Source organism: Xiphophorus couchianus, chromosome 23, assembly GCF_001444195.1.
Source record: "Xiphophorus couchianus chromosome 23, X_couchianus-1.0, whole genome shotgun sequence".
In the NCBI taxonomy this organism is placed as follows: Eukaryota; Metazoa; Chordata; class Actinopteri; order Cyprinodontiformes; family Poeciliidae; genus Xiphophorus; species Xiphophorus couchianus.
The window spans coordinates 15,727,680-15,753,176 of NC_040250.1; the positions used below are offsets into that span (position 1 = coordinate 15,727,680).

General features: G+C 39.2%; 2 protein-coding genes across 3 annotated transcripts in view; one reads left to right on the forward strand and one right to left on the reverse strand.

The window, feature by feature from the left end:
* Positions 1–25,497, forward strand: part of dock2 (dedicator of cytokinesis 2) — a 106,759-nt gene that overhangs the window by 26,318 nt on the left and 54,944 nt on the right. Inside the window, exons 25-26 of the mRNA XM_028009243.1 lie at positions 14,482–14,624; positions 20,425–20,520. Coding sequence (XP_027865044.1) covers positions 14,482–14,624; positions 20,425–20,520 — 239 coding nt within the window. The remainder of the gene's footprint in view (positions 1–14,481; positions 14,625–20,424; positions 20,521–25,497) is intronic.
* The window catches only part of insyn2b (inhibitory synaptic factor family member 2B), a 29,300-nt gene continuing 24,867 nt past the window's right edge, over positions 21,065–25,497 (reverse strand). For both annotated transcript variants that reach the window (XM_028009245.1, XM_028009244.1), the window contains one exon: positions 21,065–22,912. In XM_028009245.1, coding sequence (XP_027865046.1) covers positions 22,729–22,912 — 184 coding nt within the window. In that variant the 3' untranslated portion in view covers positions 21,065–22,728. The remainder of the gene's footprint in view (positions 22,913–25,497) is intronic.

Sequence of the window (25,497 nt, forward strand, 5' to 3'; positions counted from 1 at the left end):
AAAGCCATATTTTCTAAATCTAGTTACAATTAAACTAACCTAATCCTGTTCTTCCTCACTATCTGTTTTTATATTCAGACTACAGATGTTTGATGCTTATATTTTAACATACAATTTTAGGGCTATAAGGTTTACCCTCAGCCGTGTCACAATCAGAGCAATGGGCTCAGTTAGATACCATCTTATTACAATCAGTCCAAGTGGCAATATTAATGTTGACCTTCGACTGATGATAAATGTCTCTATCTGTGATTAACATGTCTGGAGGTTAAAAATAACAGACCTGAGCAGAGATTTAAAAGGCATCAGTAGTTTCTAATGTAACGATTTCTTATTTTAGTATCGATTCGAAACTCCTGTGTGGACGTTTGAAATGTGGACTATTCTAACACATATGTGCTAATAGAATATTAATCTTATTTATCTCACTGGCAGTCTCTGTTAAGGGAGGAATATATCATCTATTGATTGTAAGAAAAATAGGGTAGGACGTGTTTCCAGAGCCCTTCATTTCGACTTTTCTAAACCTGTCTGATTTTAGACTACAACTACCTTATTTTAACACATTTACAAGAGATTTTTCTCATTGATTCCAAATCTTTAAAGCCTGCCATGCATCAGTGATTCCTTTCTCTCCCTCACAGTCTGCTTTTAGACCTGTTAAAGCCATTTAATTTTCTTGTACTGAGCTGATAAATTGTTGTTTTCCCTACTGAGGTCCAAATAATGATGGATGAAATCGATCAAATGTTGTGATGTTGTGTACACAATAATTGGAACAATAATTTGACTTCTTTTGTAGACTCCAAAGGGTTGTGGTCGACAGATCTGGCTTAAAACAGAACCTAGTCTGTGCAAGATGGATTCATAGAAAATCTGATTAATTATTCTTGCTTTGTCCACGACTGCATCTCATTGTTTTCGTTGTGGTGGTTAAGGTACAACTGCACTGAGGATTTTTGCTAGACTGTCGCTGCAACCCAAATTTGTAGCTAACATGGGCCAGGATATGGTTCTTTGGTATTGATCGTGGCTCAGATGATTGATTCCCCAGGGGTACAGCCCTCTGGCTTGCTGTCAAAATGCTCTGACTTATACTCTGTCACTGAAAACAGAGGGAGAAAGAAAAAGGCAGAGAAAGGATATACAGAACAAGGAAAACAGAAATCTACATCAAACTGTCCATGGAGCTATCAAAGTGCACATCAATCTCGGCTAACATTTCTTAAACTATCTCTATCACAGTATCTGTTCAGATACTTCAATGCTTGTTAATATTCAAGCAAAACCTGGTGAACGACAGATTAGATGTGATAAAACAGGGAAGGTAAGGGTGAGGAAAATGGATTTGCAGAACAACAAAACAAAATGAGGAATGTAGAGCCAGTGGGCCAGCCAGATGAACAAAATGTGAGAGGTAGATTACAGATTAATCAAAAAGAAATAAAGGAAACAAGAAACATAATGCTGTGAGAATAAAGGAAAGGCATTTTAGTTGTAAGTTGTTCATACTTTCAGCTAGAAATACCATTTAAACTTTGAGGTTTTTTTCTAAACCTGGTAAATATTCTCATTTTTATAATTCAGGCAGAGCTCGAATGAGAAATAATTAGTCTGATTTATTGACGGTGAGAAAAAAAAAGTCTTTTAGACATAAAGTGCACAAATACCTGGTTTTAACAGTAAATGTGATGTACACGAGTGACAGAAATGTCTGAAATTAAAAACAGTCCTAGCTAATGTCTCAACAATGTTTGTGACACAGATATATTGTATACCAAGTCATACACTTAAAAGTAATTATTTAAAAACATATCTGAAAATGTTTTCATATGTTATTCTGGGATTTAGTAAAAGCAAATTATTACGTACTGGTAAAATTGTTGTGTTTTCTATTTACTTTATGACAATGTGTGGCTCCAACTATGTATTTTTACCACAACACTTTACATTTTGGGTTTCATGAGTTGAAATCAATTAATTTGTGATATAGAATGAACTGTTTCTCTGCAATTTGATTATATTTTATTCAAAACATGCAAAATAAAAACTATTGGCAAGACTGGAATTTGCTGGTTGGTAGCAGCTGATATGTCGCCTTTCCTGCATTTTTTTGTGCATTACTCTATTTCTTTTTTTTTGTATCTGTCTGCTTTTTCCATTTCAGTCCCAGCTTTCCCAAATGAGGGTTGACACTCAGTCTAATTGAGATGCATTTTCGTGTTGGGATGCTAATCAGTGGGCTTGTATAGTCACAGGCCCTTCGTTCAGCAGACAGAATATATGCAGCAGACTTAAATTACATATTTATAATAGCTAATGGCCTGGTGTCCTATCACTGCACAGTAATACATATTTAATATCCCCACCTGTCTGTCCAAATAGACCTGCCAAGCTCACTCTTCAGGGAAAAATATCGAATCCACTGACTCCTCTCGCTGCGGAAGGGGACGCTGTGTTAAGTAGGGAACAGTTGCTTCATCAGATTTGACTCACAAGTTTGTTTTTCCTGTGCTTGTATGCTGTTACTGCACAAGTTCAAGAGGTGTTTTCTCTCTATGCGTGTCATTTCCTGCCAACTACTTGCACACATCTTTTTGCAAAATCTCAAACAAACGCTAGGTTTTGTGAGAAGTGAAGTGTGGAAATAAAACACATCCTGAATAAGAGTGGATTTGGTTAAACATCTGTGAAAGTCAGAGTAGTGCAGCTCCCTAAATAACATATAGAGCATTATTTTAAAATTATACATAAAATTCTTAATTTTTTTCACCAGTTAAGTTCAAGAGTATCTTTTATGTCTATGTGGATTCATGAATGAGTCAATTTTCCCCTTAATTCCAGTTTTAAATATTGATACCTCTGTGTCCATCTTATTAATGGTATTTGCTCCTGTACTTGACTTTATTATGACCGGTTTTATCCGGGGGCAGTATTTGAAGAGATTTAGACTCTTTACCCCACACTCACTCAGAAATGCTCATTGGACTTATTCAGCACACGCTCCAGGGATTAAAAGTCTTGGCAAGCACATAGTGTATCTCCACACAGACATGCTCAATATGTACATGCTCATGCCAGTCCACATGCTCTGACAGACATGTGCATCCTGTCATGTGGGTTAATCTGGCTTTGAGACCAAATTAAATTCACAAGGCGCATTATGGCTCAATTCGGGCAAATTATCATTTCATCAGGCAATCACTGAGACAGATTGAGAGCATCAACTCTGATGAAGTGAAAAAAAGAACGAGAGATCAAGGAGGACAAGAAGTAAATGCAAAGGATGAGTCAGTTGGTTTTTTTAGCCTTTCCGCTGAACAAAATGAGTCAAATTCAGTCCACGCAGTCTTTTTTTCTACAATCTGGCTTGTTGTAAAAACATGAAGAGTAGAAAACAAACTGAACATAATGTAAGACATAGAGGCTTAAAGATATTCAAACAATTTGACCTGTCACATACTTTGCCTCATTATATCTTCAGCGTATAATAAAATATTTATTGACAGAGAAAAACAACGCAGTGTCTGACTTTAAAGTTGTTACATTGTTTAAATTTTTTTTCAAATAATCTGAAAATTGACGGTTCGAGTTAGGTGATCTTGAGTGTCAAATATGTAGTTAAGCAGCCAGTACTTTGATCGAGCTGCAAGTCCTCAAGTCCAGTGGGAAGATCTGGAAGATCTTTTCCAATAAGAAAAGTACTAGTCATGTGCTTCACAAATCTGGCTTTAATAGATGAATGGCAAGATGAGAGAAAAATCATATAAAGTTTGCTTTGTTTGGTAACAAATTGATACTCGTTTCTCCCTGAACACACTACTCCATCGCTTTCCATGATAGTGGCAGCATCATGCTGTTGGGATGGACAGGTGCATGGATGGCCAGAACAAACATAAGGGATAATTTGAGGTTAAACCCTGTTAGAGAACACTAAAGACATGAGACTGGGGTCAAGGGTCTTCTGCCAGTAGAGCAACTCCAAACATAGTCAAGGCATAATCTTCTTTTCCTTTCTGCTTTTTCCCTTTAGGGGTCGCCACAGTGAGTCATCCGTTTCCATGTAACCCTGTCTTCCGCATCTTCTTCTCTCACACCAACTACCTTCGTGTCCTCTTTCACTCCATCCATAAATCTCCTCTTTGGTCTTCCTCTAGGTCTCTTTCCTGGCAGGTCCATCTTCAGCCTCTTTCTACCGATCTATTCAGTGTCTCTCCTCTGTACATGTCCAAACCATCTCAGTCTGGCTTCTCTGGCTTTATCTCCTACACATCTGACATGTGTAGGAGATGTTGTAATATCTTTAAAATGCCCCGAGCTACGTACAATTTAAAATTTACAGCACTACTTGAAATCTCCTATTTGGTTTAAATGACATTGACATATAAAAAAAGGTAAATATATCAGTCTGTATGTGCAAAACCGATAGACATGCCATAACTAAAGATTAGGTTATGTGTGTGTTGGAAAGAACAAAATGTTTGATTCCAACTTCCTCCAGAATAAGTGGAATATTTGAAGAGATATGAACACGTTTGGGAATCATGATAATGTTTATGTCAAACTAACGCAAAAAATAACTCATATTGCTGAAAAATTAGATCTTGGCTGCATTAAAATGTTTTTATCTTTTATCAATTAACATAAAAGGCAGCAGAGTCATTACTTGAATTGCTTTTGTTCTACTGCCACACATCACAGAACACTGTTGACACCAGCATGTGTATTTCCCCTGATTTAATTACTTAGTAGAGGTGTACAAGTGCTTGATGAATATGGGTGAATGATGCACTGTAGAGTTATTATTTTTCAGGATTTAATCATTGCTGAGTGTTCACAGTTGTGACTAGTTTCTCAATCAACAATATCGATATGTCGCTGTAGGCTACTTCTTTGCTCTAAAACAGCTAAAAGTGCAAAATAACCTTGCAACTTTGTGTCCTCTGCCTACAAAAACATAAATCTTCAGTACTCATTTTTATCAAAGGACATTATGGTTGTGATGTGCTACATATAAAGGTTAAGCTTATATCTTAGTGAGTGTATGCAAGCACCTCAAGAGTCTTGCAATTACTGTGATGTATTTCTAGCACTTGCCATATCAACGCAGCAGCTTGAGCTGCAATTTCAAATCTGTCTTCTGAACTGCAGCAGTGAGTGTGTGGGCATGAGCGTATGTAACAGGTTGCTTGTTCGTCAGAGAGCTCTTCTGTGCATCATGGTGCATTTGTAAGTTGAAATCAGAGCTAGAATCATAACACAGAAGTCAAATTATAGTCCCTGCAGGCTGTCACAAATTACTTCTCTTTACTCTGTCACATTTTTCTGCGTATGAGCTGACTTGTATTTAGTTGACATTCCATTGTTTCCCCTTCCCTATTTTTGTAGTAATTGCAGAATGACAACATATTAGCATTTTCTGTATCACTGCAGGGTTGAGGTTATGCACAGACGCGCATCAAGAGTGATGGCAAAATCTACAGAGAGTCATAAACGTAAATGAAGTTCAAGTAGTGACGTATTTGTAAAAGTCTATGCTGTAGTTTGACAGCAGATGAGCCATCTGCTGCATGTGATTTTAAAATGTTGCTCAAGCTGACCCAAAATAGCTGCACTTATTGTGAAGCTTTGGCTTGATGGGCTTAGAAGGTTAATGAGAGTGGAAGAGGTAGTGGCTGTCATTCAATCTCTGTAGAGACCTCAGTTTGGGAGGATGTGATCGGACAAAACGAGGGATGGATGAGACTAATGGAGTAAAGTGAAGGGAGTTTAATCATTTTGGGAAATGCCTCTGCCTCACACCTTCCTTCCGTCTCATTTATATTCCCGTTGCCTGAGCCTGTGGGGCGATTTCAGTGGAAACTGAATGCAGACAAGGACAGCAGAGGGACATGATGTGGGAACACACTTACCCATAATTCATGTGGTACAGATGTGCAAATGTGTCAATGTTACACACAGATGGAAGGCAAAGTTACACAGAGCTCCTTTTTGGTCTGAAGCTGTCTTAGATCAATTTCCCAGCTTAGAGAAACACATCGTTTCTGAGAGTGCTAAAAGCCAAACGTCCCATTGGATGCTCACTTATTGTCCAACAGCAGCAATAACAAACAAACTGGATCTACTTCACTAATATATCATGAGCAGAGATTTAGGGCTTGAGCATAAGTACTTTGCCCTGTTATTCAATCAAAACAGACACAAAGCTGGATTTGATAAGAAAGATCAGATACAGGCTTAGCTAGAGCCAGCAGCTTTGTGACATAATGCTTTCTGGTTGTGGAATAAATCAACTCATCTGCCAAGGCTAGATACATTGAATTCATCTACTACTAACCCACTTAGATTAAAATAACTAATTATACTAACAGAGTAAAAAGTATCAAACTATTGGTATTTAATAGATTGAATAGGGAGACTAAACAATTAAAAGATGGAGTTTTTGTTAGATGACCTGCACTAAAACAGGTAAAAATATATATTAAAACTAAAAAATCTCCATAGGTAAACTGTTTTACATTGTACATCTATATAGTTTAATGTATTTTATTGGGATTTCATGTGACAAAAAACAGAATACATATAGTATTAATACAAAGAAAGCCATTCTATGAAGGCCTGTGAACGTTTTAGTGAGCAAACAAGATCTAAAAGACCACAAAACACACCAGATAGGCCAGAGGTCATTTGTGGAAAAGTTAAAGCATTGTTGTATTATACTGAGCAATATCCCAAGCATAGAAAATACTATGAAGTTCTCTTCTATCAATTAGCTGAAAAGAGAGTGTAACACAACTACAGACCTACACTGACAGGCCAGGCTGGGAAAAATAAATAAATAAACGAAGGCCAGTGGCTCATGATAAAAATGGAGGAGCTACAGAGATCCACAGAATATGTTGACAGAACAAGTTGTTCCCTCAAAAAAATCAGATCTTTTACAAAAGAGCTTTAAAACAAAGTCAAAAATGTTTGCAGTTTGCTACAAGCTGCGTAAGATGTACAGAAAATGTGTAAAATAGTAATCATATGAGACCATAATTGAACCTTTCAGCTAAATGCAAAACACTATGTGGAGTCAAAATGATCACTTCATACCAGCCCAACACACTATCATTAGAGTCAAAAATGATGGGTGGATAATGCTGAGGGGATACTGCTCTTCAGTGGAAACTAAGATGTTGAAGGGAAGATAGATGAAGCTGAAAATGGAACAATCATGGATGGAAACCTGTCAGAGGGAGCAAAAGACCTGAGCTGAGTGGAGAGGTTCACCTTCTGGCAAGACTGTAACAAAAAATATGTCTATCTCTACAAGTAGTTGCTTTAAAGCATATTATTGTGTTAAAATGACCTAAATGAACAACTTATCTAATATATCTAATATGTTTTTTTGTAGTGTGTTATTGATGTAAGCTGACTAGTTTGGAGATATTTTGCAAAAGTAAATACGCAAAAAAAAGCGAATAATTGTCCTGAAATTGAACGATGGTGCAGTTATAACGTCCCTAAAATATTTGTAGCCTTTGTTTCAGCTTACAGTGGTTGTAAAAAGTACTTTAAAAAGTAAAAAGTGAATTCATAATTTGCACACTTTTCTTACAGTTAGCAGGTTTGGACTTGCAGATTGTAATTTTTTTTTGTTTGCCATCTCATTGCATTACAATAATTTATGAAAGTTTGTTGTCCTCAAGTGACAAACTGTGAAGAGATTTCATGGCAGTGATAATTTTTTTGCAAGGTACTGTATGAATGACTAAACGAATAGTAAAACAAACAAATGAAAAAAATAAGCAATGAGCCTTCTTGTTTACTGTACCACACTCCTTTCTGTCACTAACTTTACAACATTATAATGTGAAAAACATGACAGTAAATCAAACCATCCAAACGAACAGCTGTTTAATTCAAGAAAGCATCCTTTGAAGTCACTATTGAATATGATTCTGCTGTCAGTGTTTGGTCTGCCTAGTCTTATCAACATCATAGCAGGAAATACAGTAAAAAATGTTCTTTAAAGCATCATTGCCAGTTTGTATTAACATCATTGACTTGTTTACAGTTTTAGGCAGTTCCTTCACAAAACAATATAATGTCCTCCGTTAACATTCTAAGTCATCTTTTCTTTCTTTGACAAATAGTGCATGTCAGTGTCAGCAAAGTCTACAAACAGATGAAATGTGTGACTTCAAATGCAAAGCGGCACCTTAAGACGGTGCAAGGGGAAAAAAAGTAGGATAGGAGGGAGGAATACAAATGAAAAATGGAGGGAGAATAGATGATAGGAAACACCCACAGTGACATGAAAGAGACATTTAGTCATTGCAGAGCGAGACGACATTTGGCATGGTCCCATCCCCCTTTCAACTCAGAAGATTTACTTGTCGTCGTGCCTCTGAACCTCCTCATTATCATCTTTCCTATCACTCTATCTTTCCGACAGCAGAGAACGACAGCCAAAGGAGGGATGAGACAGGGATGGAGAGACAGAGGAGGGAAAGTCTGATTTACATACCTCTTAGAAACTGAGATTGCATCTCATTATTGCGTGCTATAGATTATTGTGTTTGGCAGCAAAAAAGGTGAAAGAAAATGGAAGCGAGAAGGAATGAGCTGGCTCCTGAGCCATCAAAGCTCCTCTCTGTGTGTGGCGACAAGCCAACACCGGCGACTGTCTGCCATTTCAAACTTGGTAACCCAAACACATAACCACACATTCACACATCAAGAAACGCATCCAAGCGCTTGCACGTCAAATCGCAACAAAGCACCAAATCAGACGCAGACAGAATGATTCAGACCGGGCACAATACGCTGGAATTAATAATCACCATCTGGGCTTAAGGTTGAAAAAATAGACATTTTGATTTGAATGTAAATGAGTCCACAAGGTTCTGTTGATGTAGGCTTTGTCCTGCATATCTGCACCTGTGTGTATGCCCTTAATTGTGCAGTGGTCTGTGCAGATACACACCGGTGTGTTGCCACAAACACACCCATACAATTTATTGAAAGCCAGAAACGAGTAAAATTCATTCCAGTGTTTGAGGCAAGATCCTGATTTCCATTTATCTGTCAGAGCAGGTTGGCAAAGCTTTCTTCCACAGCATGGCTGAATTGATTTATTACGCTGTTGCACCACAGGCAATGACCTGCAACATGTAAGTAAATCATGCAGGCAAGAGGAACATAGAAATGCTGGAATGTTTTAAAGTGCATACATTTGCGAATTAGGTAACGTTCACTTCAGTTAGAGACAGAGCACAACGCTTTCTTTAAAAGTCTATAAATATAGACAAATATGTGATAGACTAGCACCCTGTCCAGAATGTATCCCACCTTTTGAGAAACCTTATGAAACCATTCAGGATTTGATCTGGTATAGAAAATAGGTAGATATTAGAATGTGCACCGCTTAACTGGGTTTCAGTGCATTCTAGTTGTTAGCACTGGTGCCTTGCAATAAGAAGGTCCATATGTTTAGATTTGTTCCAAGGTCTTTATTGGTAGAGATTGGATGTTTCCCCATGTAAGTGCATATCTTTTGTGTGGTATTCCAGTCCAAAAACTACAACTCAAAAAACGCATTGTTGGGTTGAACTGACTGCACAAAACAGCTCTGCTTTGTGTGTGTGTTCATATTTTTCATCTTGTGTGTCTGTGTCTCACTGTGATGGACTAGCATCCTGTCCAAAGTGATCTCTGAGTCTTCATCATTGCCTGCTGCAGATTTGCACTGACTAGCCTGTGACCCTTTAAGATTGAGCAGGAATAGAAAATGGAAGGATTGATGTCAGAATTTGAGGCTCTGAAGTGGTAAATGATGTGCATGTTCATTTGTTGCACCTTGAGGGTGGGACCATTTCCTCACCCAGTCACAGCAGAGAAAAATATCATGTATAGAAATGAAGCATTTTCTGTGTCTCGGTTCTGCATGAGACATAGACAAAACCAGCAGTTTTGCAATTGTAGAAATGAATAAGTTAGCTGGGTAAAGTAAATAAATGGACAGTATGGATTCTTTCTATCAGTGTCTATGGAATGTTTAACCTTTTTCCCTTTTTTTTTTAAATTAATCTTTTATTTGGAAAGGCAAGTTACAATTACTTTGTAAATCCAGCTTCCACCACAATGGGAGTATGAGAAGGAATAACATAAGCCAATCCAGGGTTTTTGTATAGTAACCAAACATCCATAACAGAAGAGTGAGTGGGGGACAGAGTGGGTTTGGTCTGATTTTTCTTATGTTAGGGGAAAAACACAATCAAGAGCATAACTTTGCCATAATCCTCGGTACAATACACAGCACAACAGTATTTGCATGTGATAGACATATTTAGTCCACAGGGATGACTGATTTTACACAGTTTGTCTATTTAGACCAGATCCTGAAGAATGATTCCCTTCGACCTTGAACAGAAAAAGATAACTTCTTCAGAATGTAAATGTCCTGTACAATGTTGACCCAAAATGAGTTGTTACAAATAATTTTTCCCAAGTTGAAACGCTGAAGAACAAAATGTTCTTAGTCCCGGTTTGTTCTTAGAGGTCCCGGTTTGCAATCTTCATACACACACTCTTTTAATCACAACACCCCAAAAGTAACAACTGGGTTTGATTGTTACGTCAGTGTAACTGAAACAGGTGAAGCCAGGTGTACGCTTGCCGTGGAACAAAGCGTGCACTTCTGTAGATTCAGAGTCAGAGTCCTTTGGAGGCCGATGGATTAATACTTGAGCTCAAAACAACAGTGGCATGAAGCACAACCCACTGTGTTGTATCTGGAAGGGCAAAAGATGAATTTCTGCTGTGGTGGATTAACCAGATTTAGCAGGGTTTCTAGGTAAATACTCAGCTGGTAACATCTAAAGCATTAGCTGCTGTTAACAATTACCCATCCAGGAGAAACATATAGAAATTTCTACATATAGAAATGAGTAATGGTCAAGGGTCAATCTTGCTGAAACAGACACAATATTTTTCAAATGTTTTAATTGAATATGGAAATGTTCATCTTTTATCTATCTATCTATCTATCTATCTATCTATCTATCTATCTATCTATCTATCTATCTATCTATCTATCTATCTATCTATCTATCTATCTATCTATCTATCTATCTATCTATCTATCTATCTAAATATAGATATAGATCTATATTTATATAATAATAGAGCTGCATAGTGTTGGTGCATAGTGCTGCATAGTGAGCTGCATAGTGTTGGACCTTCTTGCCTTGCAGCAAGAAGGTCCTGGGTTTGATTCCCGGCCCGGGGTCTTTCTGCATGGAGTTTGCATGTTCTCCCTGTGCATGCGTGGCTTCCTCCCACAGTCCAAAAACATGACTGTTAGGTTAATTGGTCTCTCTAAATTCTCCCTAGATGTGAGTGTGTGTGTGCATGGTTGTTTGTCCTGTCTGTCTCTGTGTTGCCCTGCGACAGACCTGTCCAGGGTGTACCCTGCCTCTTGCCTGGAACGTTAGCTGGAGATAGGCACCAGCACCCCTCCCAATCCCTCTAAGGGACAAGAGTGTACAGAAAATGGATGGATGGATATATATACGGATTTTATATACATTATTTCAGTCTAAATTGAAAAATGTCTCTGATCGACTTATTTCAAAGTGTTCTATCTGAGGTCTTGGAGGTCTGCAGTCAGTCATTCATTTTCTGATCCCTTAGTGATTCACTTTTATGACTTTGTGTTTTTGAGATTAGTTTGTGTTGAGAGTCCAGCAGCAGGCATGAATGCTTGGCTCAGTTAATAAAGGGCCTAATGAGCATGAGCCCAAATGAGCTTTTAATGGTCTCTGTCTACCTAAGGCTGCAGAAAGAGGCATGGGGTGGATGATGTGAAGTAGCAGAAAGATGGAGAAGGAAGACATGCAAGGGAGGGATCAGGGCTGTGAGAAGGATCAGTTATTAATAAACACATTGGGAATATATGTCGTTTCTACTTGTAAACAGATAATAAATATTTTCTGCTGACAGATTACGTTCATACTCGCTTGTAACGGGCTTTAGTTCTGCTGACTTCAAAAAATATTGAAAGGATAGCCTTGTTAAAGGAGCATTACATTCATTTCTACTGGCAACAGGCTCTGCAGTTCTTGTTTGCTATGAGCTGGTAGTACATGAAGGCAGCTCTTAATGGAAATGGGACAGCTTTTTTCAAACCATTTGGGAGACTATTAGCTCAAAGTTTTTGCAGTATGTTTTCAACATAATTCAGACTTTAAACTTGTTAAACATAAGTGACGCCTGAGTTGAAACACATGCTTTTTTGATGATGATACTTCAGTTTTAAGGCGTTAATACTGATAAAGTTACTTTGTGAACTTTTAATCCATCCTTTTATGCATTTGTTCATTTGACTGCAACTCTCATCTGGAAGACAATCATTGCTCTGGTTGTTTATTTTTTATTTGAAAAAAAAAAAGAATCTCTAACAAACAAAGGCGGAAAATATCAAAATCTAAAATCTATGGCACAGCTGTGGATAATAGTTGCATGTGTAAATTAAAACAAATCATGGAACAAGTTTCAAAATATATAGAAAAGTAATTTCTAAGCCCAAAAGGGAAACCTAAATCCAAAGCTGCAGTTGAACAAAACTACAAGAATGAGACGGAAGTACAAGGAAACCTTAATGAGGGTCTTGATGCTGATCTTAGGAAACCAGTTTATTCTGGTTCACTGGTGAGCAAGCTGAACACATTGAAATTAAATGCAAAAATAAATCAAACACTCATGCAGTACCATACAGTTCTTGTGGAGGTAATTACGGAAACATTACGGAAAAATAATGTGAATTGTGCCAAGACCAATGAACAAGCCAAGGAGAAATATATATGGCTGTCTGGACTAAATATCAATCGTTTTCACACAATTACAGGGAAACATATTAAAAAAGTAAAAGTCAAAATGAAGAACCAAAAACTGCCTCACCATTTTTTTGTGTCAAACCCATATGCCTGTTGTGTTTATATCCCTTTGCAATAAAAAAGAAACAAATCCAGCACAACTAAGTAAACATCCTTTGAGAAACATCTTTATTATAACGATGAGCTAGAAGGTATTGCTTCTCTCTTAAAAATAAACAGCAAAAACATCCCTGTGTACCAAATTTAATTTGTTAAACAAAAACTGTAGCATCTGTTTTTACCGTTATTACCATCAAACCTAGACACTTTACCACATGAAAAGATAGTTTAACTATTACTTTATTTCTCTATTATTGAAGCGCATTCTACACTAAATTCACCAGTTTCAGACGATGTTATTATATTCTGTCTTCATATTGTTCATTTTTTAATGATGATTGCATGTACTGTATATTGGGTGTTTATAATTTTGTTAATGTGATGTAAATGGCCAATTTCACATGTTTACAAATTACCTGTTCTATCAATACATCAGCTAAATTGTGAAAAGGTATCAAACCTTTTCACAATTTGACATAGAGAATGACATAGAGATGTCATTTTCTATGTCAAAATGTTTAAACTGTATTTTGTTTTCTGAGAAATTTACAGTTTAAAGTAAGTAAAACAAATGAAACAGATATCTGTCTCAGAATTGTTTAACAAAAAAATTGACCAAGCAGCCATACATTTTGTTAGCAAGTAGAATTTCAGAAACATGACAGTAGGGGGTGTAAATTATGTCATTTAATTTATAACACAATAATAATAATAATAATAGCCATATCTTACTCAATTGTTTTATTATATATTAAATGTGCAAAGGCCTGCTGTGGACCCATTTGGGTTATTGCAATATTCTACTATTTTTCAAAATATGTTTTTGTTATATTACTAATTATATGTTCTCTAATGATGGACAATACCTTCTCACACTGAAATTGTAAAAAAAAAAACCCGACATAGTTCTTCCAATGAAAATCATTGAATCATTGTTTTACTTTGTCTCTTGTTTCTACTTTTCTAAACGGTAAAACCAGTAAAACAAGGAGCACAATAACAAAGCGGTGCCTCTGCTCTGAAGGAGTGAAAACTGCTTTCACTCCTTGTTTCTTGGATATTAATCCAAGAGAAAAGAAAGAAAACACTGTTAGACAATTGAGATTAATGTCTTGTCTTTGGATTTGACAAAGGAGCAATTCATGTAAACCTATCAATGTCCACTGTGACATGAATTGAACCATTAATACTTTTGATTGATACAGCTCCATTGTGGAGTCTGGAGGTAGATTTGATGTTCCTCTTCAGAGTCCAGTGGCATCATTATTCATGGCAATACGGTTTCACCTTTCTCTGCAGGTGCAGCAGCAATGAATGTAAATGATGGCTTTGTGTATTTGAAAAGTTTTCCTGAGAGAAATCAGTTTAGATGCAACTTTGTGTTTCTGCCTTCAAATATTCTCCTTTGCCATCTGTCTCCAGTTAGAGAACTTGTGTTGTATTTGTTGTTTGCTTATTGCAAAATTATCGTTGAACATTTGTGCTTGTGTTCTCACAGAATGCCGTGACGTGTTGTTACCCATGATGCTGCGGGAGCTGAGTGGTGCACTGGCCAGCATGGCTGATGGTCCTCATGACGAGAGGAGAAACAGTTTGGAGCTTCTCAACAATATTCTGGAAGTCCTTAGCAGAAAGAATGCCGTAAGTTACACAATGGACAATTTGTTTGTGAAACGGACATCCATAGCAGACTAGGTAGCTCTGAACATAAAGCTATTTGAAAATACAGGGGAGTACACATACGGCTAAACTGCAGAGATAAATTCTCTGAGCCAGGAAGCGTTTGGTCCTGTTGCTTTTACTACGAGTCTCTGGAGAAACCATTTGGATAAAACAAAAGTTTCTCCTGCTTTTTCTTTAGTTGTCAGTGAGTCCAACATCCTAAATGGTCACTTGAGATGTGCTCAGGTTACACAACAGCAACCAGCAATAAAGCCAAAGTGTATGTGGTCCTGACCTAAATTTAATAATAGATGAGAAATAAGATTAAAAAAGTGTGCTGTCAGCCACAGTTATTAAAGCTCCTGTATCTGCTGACAGTAAAGGCAGATCAGTGAACATAGCTGAGGATCAAATTGTGTCTTTGTGTGCCTGATTTAACCTTAATTTCAGATATTAGCAAATGTTATCTGCCATTTGGATGTTTCTGTGATATTTGTCACATCATCCTTTTTACCAGTAGATCGATTTCACTTTCACATGTAAATTCTTTGTGCCAGTTTTGTCTTTTTTTTTCCAACTAGTTGTGCAGGAAGGAGACTTCAGCTGGCCTTGACCAATTAAATCACTTGGTCTTGCACATGTTTGCATGTGATATTTTTAGACAAATCAAAGTCAGCTCTTGAACTGAACACCTTCAAATAAACATACAGGCAGATTTCCAGGCAAAACAAATACATCACCAGCATCTCGATGAGGGCTCTTTAATTGCCTGTGCAAATGGCTGACAGCCTGCCTAGACTTTGAAGTGAAGATATGTTTTTTTTGGCTCTATTTATTCGAATGTGCTAATGAAGCATGAGTCAAGAGAAGAGACGCATTGAGAGAAGAGAGCAAACGTAATAAATTAACTGGAGTGAAGTTAATTTTATGAGATGCATAAATAAGGGCAGTTGATGATGATATCTTGGATGTGACTATATAAAGCAAAAGTGCAGGAATGTAAAAGAAAGAGGTGCAAAGTTGTAAAGTGAAGATGAAAACGGCCTGCCGGTGACAAGTCAGTAAGAATGTCTACATTTTGTCTTGTCTGTCTAAATAGAGGCAATATTTTTTTCGATCTATGCACATGCTGATAGTGAACAGAGTTTGGAATAAAAAACCGTGGGTTGGAAAAAACAGGTAGAAATGTGAGAATAAACACAAGCAGAGAGATTGCCTCTCATTTTCTTTGTTTTTCACTGTTCATTGTTTCTCACTCTGGGTGGTACCTGATTAAATTGTCACACTGCAAATGTCCTCAAACCACATAGATATTTAGAGAGAAAAACAAAAACAAGCAAAAAATTATTTGAAAGACAGATGCTTGTGTCTGCTAGTGTTTGCCTCAAAATTTTAAGCGACTTTGTCACTTTTGCTTGGGTATGCTGATTGCTAGCATGTGTGTAGCAAAAAAATAAAAAAAAACAAAGGAAACTGACAGAGAAAAACAAACAAGGCTTAGCAGAGCTTTCTGTTTTTCTTTTACCACAAACCTAAAAACAATTGTCTTGTTAAAGAATAACTCCTGTTGCTTGGAGAGTGGATAAGAACAGCAGTAGAGTTGAGTTTGAGCAGCTTTTTAAGAATAGTAGGAAGGTATTTTGCTACTTCCTTTTGGAGGAAACTTTCTTCCTCCAAAAAAGGAAGTTTTGGAGTAGCTTCCTTTTTTGATGCAAGCTTTTGGTAATTTTGGAGAATATTTGGTCGATCTTCTTACTGTTGGCCTCTAAGCTCTGTTAAGCCACCAAAGAGAACCTGCAGGAATTTTGGGAGTGTCTTGCAATCGGAAGGTTGTAGGTTCAATTCCAGTTCCTCCTTTCACATATTGATGACACTTATCCCTAAGTTGCCTACATACCTGCATATTGATGTATAAATACATCAATATGCATTTATGTTATTAGTGTATATTTGTGTAGTGCAAGTGGGTGGATGTGCCTGTGATATAAAACACTTTCAGTGGTCAGTATTATTGACATTCATGAGTGTGTATGGATGTGAATTTGCACATTCGTGCATACCACTGAGGTGTGTATTATTAAATTTCCTCTGAGATCATTGATGACCACAGTCCAGTCTGGTAGGTGGCGGAAAATGCACCTTAAATTATGCTTCGCCCGCCAATAAAAACAAAAGAAGAAGAAAAAGGAAGTGCTAATTTTCATTTAGAACAAGCACATGCTAGCAGCAGGCACGACGGAGAAATGTTTTCAAACTTATACCACCTCATTAAAAAAACAACAGGAAGAAGTTCATATAACGCAGCTTTTAAGTTGAAGACTATCGATCTGGCAGTACAGATCGATAGCCTCTGAACGTAAGCTCGGTGTGACGAATCCAAGGTTTGGCACTGGAGACGCAGGGCTTCGTCCTTAATAGCAGATGTATTCAGATGTATCCCTGTGGAAAACCGAGAGCGGCAGAGATACCAGCGGCTTATAGCCCGGTGCGGCTTTTATATGTACGTTTCCAGTTTCACAAAAACAACAAAACTTTGTGGGTGCGACTAGTAGTGAGGTGCGCTCTATAGTCTGGAAAATACTTTATACTTAATGGTAAAAGAACCTTTTACACAACTCCAGTTACATTCCTCATTAAATTACCAATATTTATATAAGCGTTGAATGTCCGTGCATACTAAGGAAAATAAACAATTTTAAAAAGCCAAACAAAATACTGAATTATTTTTGATCAATATGAATTATGTTTATGATAAACACATAGCCTATTTTGCATTTTACCAAGGCACTGTGGGATTTGGCATCTCAGAAACCTTTATCCAAATTAAGTGCATGTGTATTGTTTCATAAATGTGTGTCATTTACTCAATCCAAACATGACTAATTCCAGGACTTAGTGTAATAATTGAATTTTGTTGTTGTTGTTGTTTTCTCTATGTTGCTTGTGGGGCCACCAGATTTAAAAATGATAAGAAGCATTTTATCTCTCAGTGGTCTTCCAGCTCTCTGGCTGATGGTAGAGAAAGTCTTTCCAATAAGCCAGAATACCTACAGTGAGCCAGAAAGATTTACTGATTTATTTAGACATAACAGCTGTTCCTCAGCTCTTCCGAACATGTGTGTGCACGCAGTTGTTTATCTTGCCCATGCCCCTGGGCAGTGAGTCAGTTCTTTTAACGTAGTTTAATCATATCTATCTAATTCTCGTCAGGCACTTCAAATATTCTTCCGACATTCTGGCACACGTACAAATATATTACAGAAAAGTAAACAGATGCTTTTTGTCTATGTCTCTTATTTCTGAATCCAAATTTTTCATGTGTTATTGGCCGATGCATGCAAGGATTAATGCACCTATAGTGTCAATATAAAAAATATAAAAATATCTAGGTCTTCAACTAATATAAACTGAATGGAAAAGAAAGGATGCCTGAGGGCAAATTTTGTTTGTGGAGTCTATGAATAATAAAACAAGTCTTACGGTCAAGTTATCCTTAAAGGCATTCACAAATACAGCTGCACAAATCCCTACAGGAGTGGCTGAACTGAACTATATTTGCATGTAGAAGATACATTTTTGTTTTCACTGATGTGCTTCATTGTCTTAGGATATTACTTCAAGTGCAAAATCTCCTTTAAATATTATTACTCAAGCAGCATATTAATTCCATATATCACAATAAGAAAACATTTCTAAGAGAAATTAGAATATTTTTTTTTTATGCGTACTTTACAAGATCTGAAATTTTGCCCCACAGTTACAGCCACCTTTACTCCAATGACTATAAATACAATCCAGACAACCAATAGCCCAAAGAAGTAACCTAATTACTAAATAGAGCCCACCTACGTTTAACTGAATCTGGGCACAAATACAGCTGTACAGTGAACATCTCAGAGTTTCTTAAAGAACGTTTGTGAACAAACCACATCATGACTGGGCAACAGACCTGCAAGATGGTGATAAAATTGCAGAGATACTTAAAGCTTAGATTGCAAAACAACATCAAAGGTTTTGAACACCTCACAGAGAGACTATTAATATATATTTCAAAGGAACTAGTATGACACAATGCAAATCTATCAAGACACAGAAACCTGATAGACTGGGCAGAGAGAACAACAACCTCAGAAGAAGACAAAAAGCCCAAAACTACCAAGAAAAGCTGAATATTCCCACAGATCTACAAGTTATGTAACCGAGCCGTGGCAATGAAAAAAAACATTGTTGAATGAAAGACCATAAGAAGTCTATTTCACACAAGAAAACTAAATCTGCACAACACCCTGAATTCACCATACATGGCAGCGGCAACATTATGTAGTGTCCTTTAAATAAAGTGTCACAAACAATCTGTCATTTTACAATAATAAAAATAGTTCAGTAGTAGTATTTACTAAAACAAATTTTGAAGGTGTACACTGCATATTTAAGAAATGCACTTAAATAATATTTGATATTTCTAAAGATTATTTTATGTTCATTCATACTTATATTTTAGCTTGTATTGTATTTACTTAAACCGACAGGCACCCTCTTACTATAAATAAGTTATCTCATCAGAAAGATAGAAATGCATGGCTAAGTTTTCTCATTGAAAATGTTTCCCTCTGAGTAGAGGAAGTTAAAGAAATGTAACGGGAAAGTCGGTTCAAAGGGATTAAAAATACAGTGAGAAGGAAACTCAATGTGCAGAAAATCCACATGCGTGAAATTCTAAAGTCTTTTGCTGTTCCTACCTTCATATTGATGTAAATGTTCTGTTAAAGCTAATTTGAAAGCAAAATTACTTTTATGTTCCAAATAATAATAAAAAAACATCATCTTCTTAATTGTTTTATTTGAGATTCAAACAACTACATGAATAAAGCCTGCAAAGTAGCATTAAGGTTCTAACTTAGTGGAAACCACAGAGTGAAAATGGGAGCATACATCAACCAATTTTAAACTCTGAGGATTAACAAGTACATTGACTCCAGCAGTGGAGACTAAATTTAAAGTGAAATTCTGCAAACTCTCTCAGTACTTCATCTACATATGTTTATTAGGTCTGACAGTTAAAAAGTGTCAGCACAAAGTGGAGAGAGGTGAAGTTGACCCTCCCAACCTGAGAGGGAGTCTCTTAGGTTTATTGACTGCAAGATGAACTGGAAAGATGGGATCATGAATTGAGACTGACATGAAGAGCAAAAGGAGCAGCTGCATACGTTTAGCGGTGCATGACTTGGTGATCCTCATATGTCGCTCTGATCTGACAAATATGCTGAATCTACTGCTGACAACAGGTTGAAGACGGCTCACAACAACACTGCCATGCTTGGTATGCAGAATGCATCTATGCAGCCGTCATGAGGATTTTTCATATAGCTCTGACAGATATTGAGATTTTTGGAAAATGTCCCCCACACATTTTATGTACTTTGTGCATTTGATTCTGGGATCCTTGTTGCATTCTCTGGAAACTCACACTGACTTATCATCTTACTGGATAAAGTTCTACGATGTGAATGAGAAAGTTATTTATAGAGTCAGTCCTTATTTATCAGTGGCTTATTTATCAGGAGGCCTGGTCTGATAGAGTGTTGAATGAAATATAATTTGAAAAGTTGACAAGTTTAATGTTTTTAGAGTTATAGTCACTCATTGTTTTTTAGTGTTCACTACAATATCACTACAATATCAAGTGTTTTTTGTTCACTTTGGTTTATTTTCCTCTGTATTTTCCTGACCTTATTCTTTTTTTTGCCCCCTTTTTTGTTTTATTATCTGTTTCCATCAGGGAGAAACGTTTAAACATATCCAGGACATAGTGGTGTCTCTGCTGCGGATAATCAACCAAACCGTGATCACGATGGGCCGAGAGCACGGCCTGATTGTAAGTACATACCATCATCCTTTTCTACCGAGATACAAGGTTCCTCCACAGTCTGGAAGAAACTGGAAACAGTGAAATTTCCTAAAAGAAAAACAAAGAGTGAATTTTTTAAAAATATTTTTCCATATCCATTGTCTAAATTTGTCGTCTGTCCATCTGTTCATCCATCGGTTTTATGTTAAAAGCCTGCCCTATCTTTCATGACTTTATTATGAACTTTGTTGTAATAGTTTAACAAATAAAGTCAGTACTCTAGATATTTTAGACCAGAAAAGTATAGAATACTGATGTTAATGGAATGGTGTAGATTATTAATTATAAATTGGCTCTACATATACACTGCTCAAAAAAATAAAGGGAACACTTAAACAGGTGTTTAACACTTAAAGTGTTCCCTTTATTTTTTTGAGCAGTATATTAATAAAGGATGGCTTCTTATTGTTTTGTGTGAATGTTTACCTGAAAAAAAATCAAGAACTCCTTTTGTCTATTTGAGGTGTAACATTAATAGCCATTCTGAAACACAAAGCATGGTCACAGCATCTTCTGTTCAAAATACACGTTTTATTGGACATACAGGTGGAAGATCAGAGGAAAGGGCTTTGCTGCAGCTCACGCACTGAAGTTACAGATTATCAAAATGCTATGACAGGGCATTCTGGATCTAGATTGGATAATTAGTAAGCGTGCTGTCATCCAGGATTCTAATTGGTGGCAACTTGTCAGCCACAGGATGCTGAAGTAGGCCTTTGTTAGATTAGTTATTATGCCCTCAATGGCTGGGGAGCAAGCATGGTACAAATTATGTGTCTGAGTGTAAGACAAAAAATAGCCCTGTTTTTACATTCATGACAGAGGATAAAACAACACAGAGCTGTTGAGGATTTTCCTACTTACGTATTTCTTCCTAGGTAGATTCTGATTCTGTTTTATTACTAAGTGTGTCAAAAAAAAAAACAACCTACAACCTCCAAATTTAACATGGAAAGTTTAACCACCTAATAATTTTCATAAATTTTGAGAAACATTTCAATTCATAAACAGGTAATCCTTTTGTACAATTTGAGTAATTCAGGAAAATTCAGACCTCAACTTTTAGTTTGACTCTTAATCTTAAATCAATGACAGCAAATTGGCTTCAATTAAATAAATAATGAGACAGTTCTACATTATTAATGCTGGATAGGTTTTAAAAGCAAAGTGATTGATGGTGTGGATCAGAAGTGGAATAAAGATGGACTTTATGCAGGCATATGTGGGGAAGAACTTTCTTGTGATTCAGTTGGTTTATTGGAGGTGTAAGTCAGTGCTCATGAATCCGTTTCTGTGCAAGGATTTGTATGCACAGTTTGTGAAACTCCTTGGAAAAGAAATTGAGTTTGAGCAGTACAAATTTCCATTTTGGATGAAAAATAAGAGAGAGAAAATCAATCACTCTGTCAGCCAGTGTTGACAGATTTTTTTTAATTATCTGACACAGACTTGTCAGTCTTTCAACAACTACCTGTCACATTGTCTCTTAATGTATTCTGAGTGCATTTTCCATTATGCCGTTGATCCATTGAGCAAGCGCTCTGTTTCCAGATGGGTCGTCGGCTCGTGTTCGACGACATGCCTCTAGTGATTCAAGTGTTGCTACATTCACATTTCAGAACTTCCAAATGAATATTCCAGACTGTTTAATTCCTTGGATTAACATCAAGTCTTCTGCTTATTGCTGTGACAGCCCATTGATCTGTCCATCCATTCAGTCAGCCAGTCAAGCCATTTGATATCAGAGGTCCCCAGTCTTTCTTAATTATCCTCTACAACTTTGGTTTAAAAACAGCATCCTTACTCTAATTTCAAGTTAGTTGACAAATTATCCCATGAAGTCTTATTATTATTATCCCAACCGGTTCTCCTCTGTGGCTGAGGAAAAATGTCCATGGCTATTATAGTTTATTTTCCTTTCCATCTGTGTTTATTCATCTGCATTGTTACCATTAGATTCTGTCAGGCCTTAGGATGAGCAGCTGTGGAGGGAAAAAAATCAATTTACATGGAAACTGTTGGAAAGAACATTTCAGTCTGAATCTGATAAAACTCTCAGCACATCCATATGAAAAAGTTGCTTTCCTCTGCAGCAGAATATTTTGGTTCGTATATATATAATCAATTCCCTTATACACCTGCTGCCCAGAAAGGTGTTTGTGATTTCCATGACTCTTAGAGCCACCAGAAACACTTCTTGCGCAGTTTCTTGACACGTGCCTTGGTGCTTGGGCGGCTGGAGGACAATGGAGCTGGCATGGGCTTGGTCTGAGTTGGGGCAGGCACATCATATTCACCCTCGAGGGCCTCAATCACCCCTTGGAAGCGTCCCTCCTGCTGTCGGAAATCATGCTCCACGCTGGAGGAGGGAGGCAGAGCCAGTGGGAAAGGAAAAAAAAAAGGTTACATTTGGATGATTCAGTATATTCAAGCTGAATTTATCCATCCATCCATCCATCCATCCATCCATCCATCTTCTTCCGCTTATCCGAGGTCGGGTCGCGGGGGTAGCAGCTTCAGAAGGGAGGCCCAGACTTCCCTCTCCCCAGCCACTTCTTCCAGCTCCTCCGGGGGAATCCCGAGGCGTTCCCAGGCCAGCCGAGAGACATAGTCCCTCCAGCGTGTCCTGGGTCTTCCCCGGGGCCTCCTCCCGGTGGGACGTGCCCGGAACACCTCACCAGGGAGGCGTCCAGGAGGCATCCTGACCAGATGCCCAAGCCACCTCAACTGGCTCCTCTCGATGTGAAGGAGCAGCGGCTCTACTCTGAGTCCCTCCCGGATGACTGAGCTTCTCACCCTATCTCTAAGGGAGAGCCCAGCCACCCTACGGAGAAAACCCATTTCGGCCGCTTGTATCCGCGATCTCGTTCTTTCGGTCATGACCCAAAGCTCATGACCATAGATGAGGGTGGGAACGTAGATCGACCGGTAAATCGAGAGCTTCGCTTTTTGGCTCAGCTCTCTCTTCACCACGACGGACCGGTACAGCGCCCGCTTGACAGCAGACGCTGCGCCAATCCGCCTGTCGATCTCCCGCTCCCTTCTTCCCCCATTCGTGAACAAGATCCCGAGATACTTAAACTCCTCCACTTGGGGCAGGACACCCCCCCTGACCCGGAGAAGGCACTCTACCCTTTTCCGGCTCAAGACCATGGCCTCGGATTTGGAGGCACTGATCCCCATCCCGGCCGCTTCACACTCGGCTGCGAACCGATCCAGCGAGAGCTGCAGATCACGATCTGATGAAGCCAAAAGGACCACATCGTCTGCGAAAAGCAGAGATGAGATCCTGAGGCCACCAAATCGGATCCCCTCAACACCTTGGCTGCGCCTAGAAATTCTGTCCATGAAAGTGATGAACAGAATCGGTGACAAAGGGCAGCCCTGGCGGAGTCCAACTCTCACCGGAAACGAGCCCGACTTACTGCCGGCAATGCGGACCAGACTCTGACACCGGTCATACAGGGACCTGACAGCCCGTATCAAAGGGCCCGGTACCCCATACTCCCGGAGAACCCCCCACAGGGCTCCCCGAGGGACACGGTCGAACGCCTTCTCCAAGTCCACAAAACACATGTAGACTGGTTGGGCGAACTCCCATGCACCCTCCAGGACCCTGCTGAGGGTGTAGAGCTGGTCCAGTGTTCCACGACCAGGACGAAGACCACACTGCTCTTCCTGAATCCGAGGTTCGACTATCCGACGGACCCTCCTCTCCAGGACCCCTGAATAGACCTTGCCAGGGAGGCTTAAGAGTGTGACCCCTCTATAATTGGAGCACACTCTCCGGTCCCCCTTTTTGAACAGGGGGACCACCACCCCAGTCTGCCAATCCAGGGGAACTGCCCCCGATGTCCATGCAATATTGCAGAGTCGCGTCAACCAACACAACCCTACAACATCCAGAGCCTTAAGGAACTCCGGGCGGATCTCATCCACCCCCGGGGCCTTGCCACCGAGGAGCTTTTTAACCACCTCGGCGACCTCGCCCCCAGAGATTGGAGAGCCCAACCCAGAGTCCCCAGGCTCCGCTTCCTCAGTGGAAGGCATGTTGGTGGGATTGAGGAGGTCTTCGAAGTACTCTGCCCACCGGCCCACAACGTCCCGAGTAGAGGTCAGCAGCACACCATCCCCACTATAAACAGTGTTGGTGCTGCACCGCTTCCCCCCCCTGAGACGCCGGATGGTGGACCAGAATCGCCTCGAAGCCGTGCGGAAGTCTTTCTCCATGGCCTCTCCAAACTCCTCCCACACCCGAGTTTTTGCCTCAGCAACCGCCCGAGCCGCATGCCGCTTCGCCCGCCGGCCATCAGCTGCTTCCGGAGTCCCACAGGCCAAAAAGGCTCGATAGGACTCCTTCTTCAGCCTGACGGCATCCCTCACCGAAGGTGTCCACCAACGGGTTCGAGGGTTGCCGCCGCGACAGGCACCGACAACCTTGCGGCCACAGCTCCGATCGGCCGCCTCGACAATGGAGGCACGGAACACGGTCCACTCAGACTCCATGTCCCCCACCTCCCCCGGGACGTGTTCGAAGTTTTGCCGGAGATGGGAGTTAAAGCTCCGTCTCACAGGGGATTCCGCCAGACGTTCCCAGCAGACCCTCACAACACGTTTGGGCCTGCCAGGTCTGACCGGCTTTCGCCCCCGCCACCGGAGCCAACTCACCACCAGGTAGTGGTCAGTGGACAGCTCCGCACCTCTCTTCACCCGAGTGTCCAAGACATACGGCCGCAGATCCGATGAAACGATGACAAAGTCGATCATCGAACTGCGGCCTAGGGTGTCCTGGTGCCAAGTGCACATATGGACACCCTTATGCTTGAACATGGTGTTCGTTATGGACAATCCATGGCGAGCACAGAAGTCCAGCAACAGAACACCGCTCGAGTTCAGGTCGGGTGGGCCGTTCCTCCCAACCACGCCCCTCCAGGTCTCACTGTC